The following is a 7,195-nucleotide window of genomic DNA, read 5'->3' as shown; positions in this document are numbered from 1 at the left end:
AGGTTCCTTAGATTCGAAGAGCTCTACTCCCGGAAATATCGTTATAGTTACCTCGGAGATATCGAAAAGGTGACTAGGTAGCAACGAGTACGGAGGTATATCACTATCGACTTTAGTAATAATAATTCGGTAGACTTACGCCTATAATAGTTTTAAACTTAATATTATTAAAATTAGTTTAGTTTCTACGCTTAGTAGGATCACGTATATATATATAGTAGGTACTAGTTTCTCTACAAAATAGTTAGCTAGAAAGGTTAGACTTAGTATATTTAGAGATCTATATTTTATATTATAAAACCTATCATCTATCACGACGCGATTTATTATATACGTATTATTAGTTCGATTCGTTTAGGAATCCCGCTAGGTATTTTAGGGGTTAGGATAAATTCCTAGTTTTACTTTTATTAATAACTAAGTAGTTCCTAGCGACAAGGTTTTCCTACTCTATATTTAGTAGATATTTAGTATTATTAAATATATATCTACGTTTAGTATAAGTAAATCCGGAGAACCTACTATTACCGACTAGTTTTTTATATATAACTAGTAGTAGGGAGTTACTATTTATCGCTAGTGCGAGCGTAGCGTAAAGCCTAGAGAGATAGTCCGCTATTTAACGAATATTAAGGGCAAGCACCGGATTAGTAAATATATTATAGAGTAGGTAGTAGATATTATCCGCTAAACCGATAAATTAGTAGCGAGTTTAAGCGTAGAGGCGGTAGGGTTAGGGTTAGGATAGCGTACCCCCTAGAGGTATAGGTCTCCCGTCGCGGTAGTCGTGTAGTCCTACACTATACGACCCCGAGCCGAGCACGGACCCGACGATAGTAGTCGAGGCCTTATACCCCCGGGAGGCACGGGCGGCCGTGCGAGGCGTATATAGATACGGTCTTACCCCCCTAGGGGCAACGTATCGAGCGAAGAATCTATTAGATAGGCTCCTTATATAGTAGCGTCTTGTGAATCCGCTTAGGCCGAACTATAGTCGTCCTAGGGAGTCGCGCCGACTAGAAACAGTAGAGTAGCGTAGGCCAGGAGACTATAGTAGACTGGTTAGTAGTCTTTCTAGGGTCGATATAGGCATTTAGGGATCGATCTAAATCCTTACGCTTGTAGTACACTCGTATCTACCTAATCGAACTCCGGCGCTAGATCGATTGTTCACTTTGCTAGTATTCCTTCCTTCCTCACCGAACCGTTAACGGAACCTTTTCTAGATTCTTCCCCCGTTTTGTCTACCGCTAGCTAGGTAGCCCTTAGCACGTTAGAGACCCCGATACTTATTTTCTCCCTGAGTTGTTGATAGGGAGAGAGCTCTGTAGGTTCTAAAGTAGCTAGTGGTTTTCGGAATATCTTGATTTGCTATGCTGTATATATGTTTTTAGTTTTGTTTTGTAAACTCAATTTATTTTTCAGGTTCGCTATGCTTGGGTTTAAACCTATATAATTAAAATATTAGTTCCGCTTGGTCCTATCCTCGATCTCATTCGCCTATTAGGATTACTAGCTATTACTATCTCAGCTTACTCCGACACTTCTTTATCAGTAGACCAGTTTTATAGAGTGCGATAGCAATTATGCTAGAATTCGAATTAGTATATCAAGATCTATTATACTAGCTTTCAAGCTCTTATCGGAGTAGCTAAATTAAAAATCGTAGGGCATTTCTCTATACTTCAAAATATATTACCGGATATTTTCATATACATTTTTATTATATACCTGTACCGCCACAATATCGAGACCAATTTTTGCCTAAGGGTTTCGTGAGTAGTACGGTACGGTATAGCTTTTGTATTAGCGTGATAACTACAAAATCACGCCGTACTAGTAAGTCGGTAATAATACTTGATTCTACTCTATTACTTTATTCTGGACTAGCCACTTAGGTCCTCGAAATATCTTATGCCGAATTAATCACCCTAATTGTTCGTTTTGCCCTGCTCCACCTTCAACCATCCTTTTTCTTCTCCCCTTTCATTAGTGAACTATGTACTAGTATATAATATGATATATCCTACTATTTTGGCGTTTATAGTCACTGTAGTCACTAGGAAGCACAGGCAACTAAGAATCATAGGCAATTGAGAAACATAGTTAACTAAGAATTATAGTGAATTAGAATTATGGTGAATTAGAATCATAGTGAATTAGAATCATGGTAAATTAGAATTATGCTGAATTGGAATTATGCTGAATTGGAATTATGCTGAACTAGAATCATAGTGAATTAGAATCATAGTGAATTAGAATTATAGTGAATTAGAATCATAGTAAATTGGAATCATGGTAAATTAGAATTATAGTGAATTGGAATTATGCTGAATTAGAATTATGGTGAACTAGAATTATGGTGAACTAGAATTATGGTGAATTAGAATTATAGTAGATCAGAATTGTGGTGACTTAGAAAGTAGAGCTAAATCGAGTATTACGATTAATTCGGATATTGTTTACTTAGGAGAATAGCGGCAGTAGCTAAGAAAAAGGCCTAAGTCTATATAGTCACTATAGTTTTAACCTTTATGATCAATTCATTCTGATTCTGCCTTTTATTCGCTCGCAGATGAAATAAAAAAAATTTTTATTATAATATTAACGGGAATTTACTTTATAGATACACTTACTAGCTAAATGTTTCTTTCCGCAAAATCGTTAAACTATCAATCACGGTACAAAAGAACAAGGTTAGATATTCTATTCTTTATAGCATTTTTCTCTTTCCTAAAACTAACTGGCTTCCTTATACAGTACAAGAATGAATTCCGAGAAAGGAAAGCTACGGCACCAAAACCGTGAAGTCAAGGCGATATTCGGCACTCGCGACCTTCTGTTTTCTTTTAACGGCACTATAAAAGAGCAGGTGCCTCCCTTCAAAGTGTCAACAGCCTTACTTTCTTTTAATAATGCTGTGGAATTGATGGGTAGACAATCTTTCATCGGCGCGGTTGGTCCTGACGAAGTTCTGATCTTAGTTAATAATAGAGTCACTATCTCGGGGGCAATTTCCTAACCTATAGGTAGTATGACTCAAATTTCTAGCAAGCTTTCGTGGCTCCAAGTATAGAGCCTTTATACTTGAATTGACCTGATTCAAGAAATTGATATCGGTATAACGAAAGGGAGTCAGAAAGGAAATACTGGTTTGGTTTTCTAGTGAAATCTGCATAATTTAGATGAGACAATCAGTCCATACAGTCCGTTTGCATTATTGAAATTGATTGCATATGTGTAGATTGGCTTTCGGAAATTAATGTTTCTTTGAAAAGAAATTTTAGTCAAGTTACAGTAGTTTTCAACATCAGTTACAGTAGGTTGCGAAACCGGTGTAACCGCATCCACTCTCCGAGTGATTCACTAGGCCCACCGCCAAGAGATACTAGAACGTATTGGGATTAGCCCCGGAATATCAATATTCCTGTACCAGTCCCATACTATCATTTACTTTTATTAAATACAGTGCCTTGTCTCGTAACTGTATTGGCGACCCAAGGGAACTAGAATTTTCCATGGAAATGCAAACTTGTCAAATACTAGATCTGGGGGTTGCCTCGAGAACCTAGCAACCTGACTCTTCTCTCTGCCACTCCTATGTCCAAGTGACGGGCTGGGGGTCTTACTCGGCACTAGACCTTGCAAAATAGTGGCTTACATTACTTGCAAACTGTACCTGTAGACTACTCATAAAACTGCTTATCATAATACTCAGCCTGTCAGCCACTGTCCTCTCTTCTTGACGCCCTGTAAAACACTTGGTTGAAGCTAACACACAACCATATTGATAGACTCCTTAATGGCATCTTCTGCCTCGGGGGGATGACTTACACTCCTTTTAACGATGATGATGATGATGATGCTTACCGACCTAAACTGCCTAATTAATAGGAACAGACCCCCTCGTATGCCCCTACCCCTGGTTACCCGGACCGCGAATAGACGCTATTAGTAATCTGCCCTTTACCCGATCCCGAGGACATAGTTGGTTAATGTTCACCCTCCTTGTATTAATATCCGTTAAACCAGTAGGGTTTTGATTCCGTGGTTGAACGTGTAGATGGAAGTGTATAGGATGAACAATCTCCGGACCGTATCTACTACCAGATCGAGTAGAGGGTTAAATTGAATAATCGAGTTGTGGTCAAGGATATAAAACAGGACCTGACTTAACCGCCTAGATGCTACTAGGAACAGATAAAAGAGGACGCTTGTAAATATTCTACGACGGAAGACAGCCCGTGGCCGACGGGTGAGACTAGATGATACTGATATGGTGTTATCGGTGAACTCCTAATAGGATATAGATAAACACTTTGAAGGTACTAGTATTAATTGGATAGTGGTAGAGAAACAGCTACTAGCGTGGGCCTATTTATTCCGTCGTGGCAAGAAGATCCGGCTTTAGATATCGATTAACTATATAGAGGATAGTAGGCCTCTTCCCTCTAGAACAGACAAGAGAGGAAAGTCATCGGTAACTACACGAATGCTCGCTGACCGAGACGCTTAGATTAATGTAGAACAGGTCTCCGGCTAACATTCCGTATAGCGTGATATATATCGTGTTATGCGATGTCCCGGGCCCCTATATCGCCACGAAGGACAATATTGCTGGCAAGATCTAGAGGGGAAAAGGCACCGTAGATTGCAAACACACTATTTAAAGGCCCTCATCAAATATATAGAGCAAGGTGGAGTTCTCGAGACCCACGCTTATATCCCTAACAGTATTCGCGAGCAGCTCTATGCCGAGGAGAACTAGCGACTAGACAAAAAAAAGAAACCTACGGAGAACGCTACAATAGGTTCAATGTGCCCTCTAATCAATATTACTGTCCTCCCGGCAGGATCATCTTAGCAGTTGATACATCCTCCTACTAATGATGCTGTGCCTACCGGGCCCGGCTGCACTGAATTAATCATAGTTGACGGCCTCCTAGATATCGCCGTTGAGGAATACACTGAATAGCAGCAATCGCGGGTCAGCAACGAGACCTTCAGGGAGAACATCAACAAAGCACGCGATGTGACACTCCGAAATTGTTTGGACCTTATGCAGATTTATGAGGATCAAGACCCAGGTTTCTTTGTCAAGCATGGCGTGAAAGTAGGTGCTGCCCGGCGGTTTGTTCGTGACATCGGCCTTTGGGTGAAACGACGCAAAGAAGCGACTTGCAACGAAATTATTCCTTTAGTCTAGATATTTTATGTACTATGATTTGAGAACAGCCTACGCTGGCATGGTATGCTGCATTTATCCCTTTGCATGGGTTCGGAATGAACTGTAATTTCGTTCGGCGGTCATACTGCCATAAAAAAAGGTAAGCCCGCTCTAAAGACATTTCCCAACACGCTGGTATAGGGCCGCTCGAAATCAGTTTCACCGATTTACTCTTATAGATTCTTTCTGGAACCCTCTTTGGAAACACGCTAACCTTCTACAGTTAGACTGCCCCTGACCTCTTTTCCTGGTCACAACTGACGATCGGCATGGACGCCGACCCCACGGTCGCGCAGCATCTGCACCACCCTTTCTCGACCTCCACCTGCTGCGGCCTGAAGTGCATTGCCATAGAATCTACTTTGGGCGTTGGCGTCGGCGCCTTGATCGAGCAGCATCTGTACCACCTTTTATGACCTTCATATGAAGCGGCCTGGAGTGCATTACCGTAGTGTCCGCCCTGGGCGTTGATGTCGGCTCCTCGATCCAACAGCATTTGCACCAGTCCTTCATGGCCTTCGTATGATGCAGCCTGGAGTGCATTGCCATATCGCCCACCTTGCGCGTTCACGTCGGCACCTCGATCCAACAGCGTTTGCACTACCTTTTCCTCGCCTCTGCACGATGCAGCCTGGAGTGCATTCCCGAGCTGTCCGCACTGGGCGTTCAGATCAGCTTATCGATCCAGCAGCATCTGCACCAGCTTTTCATGGCCTTCGAGTGATGCGACCTGGAGTGCATTACCATAAACTTCATCCTGGGCGTTGATGTCGGCGCCCTGGTCCTGGAGCATCTGGACCACTTTTTCATGGCCCCCAAAGGATGCAGCCTTGGTTGCGTTTCCCAAGAATCCGCCTTGAGTGTCGACGTCGGCACCTTTGTTCAACAGCATCTTCACCACCTCTACGTGGCCTTTCCATGATGCGGCCTGGAGCGCATTGCCGCAGTCTCCACCTTGAGCGTTGACGTCGGCGCCTCGATCCAGCAGCGTCTGCACCGCCTTTTTATGGCCTCCAAGGGATGCTGCCTGAAGTGCATTGCCATAAACTCCACCCTGGGCGTTGATACAGTCGGAGTCGAAAACAGATTCCCCTTCGTACCCTCACGAATTGTTTCTCGAACCCTATCTTGAAAAACACTAATGTATATTTGGCTTAGTCGCCCGTCCCCGTTTTCTTAAAAAGAGACCTTTTTTCCCCCATGACAGCAGCGTACTGTAGCGTACATACTGTATTTGACAGAAAACAGTTGTAGCTCTCCTGCTGCCTAGCTGTCGAAACCTCAGGCCTCTGGGGCTATTGTCATTATCTTCGTCATTGTGGTTAGGTATCAGATACGTGGTTCAGGCAAATTGACATAATCCTTCAAATGTGCCTTCCTCCACGTCGCGTAATGCACTTATGATCGCAGCTAGAAACTGAGGTTTAGTATAACCTTTTGATTATACAAGGACGACCACTTCTCTAGAGGAAAGAGAAAAGTCATCAGCCACAAAGATGCACAATGAGTGCGACGCAGCAATTGATGCTGAAGAAAACGCCACTCGCACATCGGCTTACTATCCGAGACCTATTCGAATATGGTAGGCTACAAGAGCAAAGTAGAAGACCGTAACAATCTATTCTCTTTCCCACAACCTGCCCGACATCAGTTGACACTCCCGTCAAGCGGTCTCGGAAAATCATCTTCCGATTCCCGAGTTAGTTTTTCGTCAATTTAACATCGTCGGAAGGATAATTCCACAGCCCCTGTCCGAGGAAACCAGTCTTAATTTTGCTTTTGAAAAGATGGAAAACCTGGAATATGTTGAAGGAACTTGATAGTGCCTATTCACACAATTCTCTGGTTACGCTCTTATCTGTACAGTATAACCCTCTCGAGGAGTGCGTTGTACTCACGAGGTTTAGTCCACAACGGCTGGGTTTCTGCAAGGTAGGGCTCGTAATACGGTCGATTCATTTGTACCTT

General features: G+C 42.6%; 1 protein-coding gene across 1 annotated transcript; it reads right to left on the bottom strand.

Annotated features, from left to right (window-relative positions):
* Positions 1–5,584: 5,584 nt before the first annotated feature.
* On the bottom strand, positions 5,585–6,119 carry N7458_011238 (ankyrin repeat domain-containing protein; the record flags this gene model as incomplete). Its single annotated transcript, XM_056914620.1, has 3 exons — positions 5,585–5,625; positions 5,675–5,885; positions 5,928–6,119. 3 exons carry the CDS (start codon positions 6,117–6,119, stop codon positions 5,585–5,587), a joined length of 444 nt encoding a protein of 147 aa, XP_056763469.1.
* Between the last annotated feature and the right edge of the window lie 1,076 nt (positions 6,120–7,195).

This window comes from Penicillium daleae (assembly GCF_028827525.1).
Source record: "Penicillium daleae strain IBT 16125 chromosome Unknown utg000008l_segment0_segment0, whole genome shotgun sequence".
Lineage (NCBI taxonomy): Eukaryota > Fungi > Ascomycota > Eurotiomycetes > Eurotiales > Aspergillaceae > Penicillium > Penicillium daleae.
Note: the sequence above shows the minus strand (reverse complement) of the source record. Positions and strands in the feature narration are given on the sequence as shown.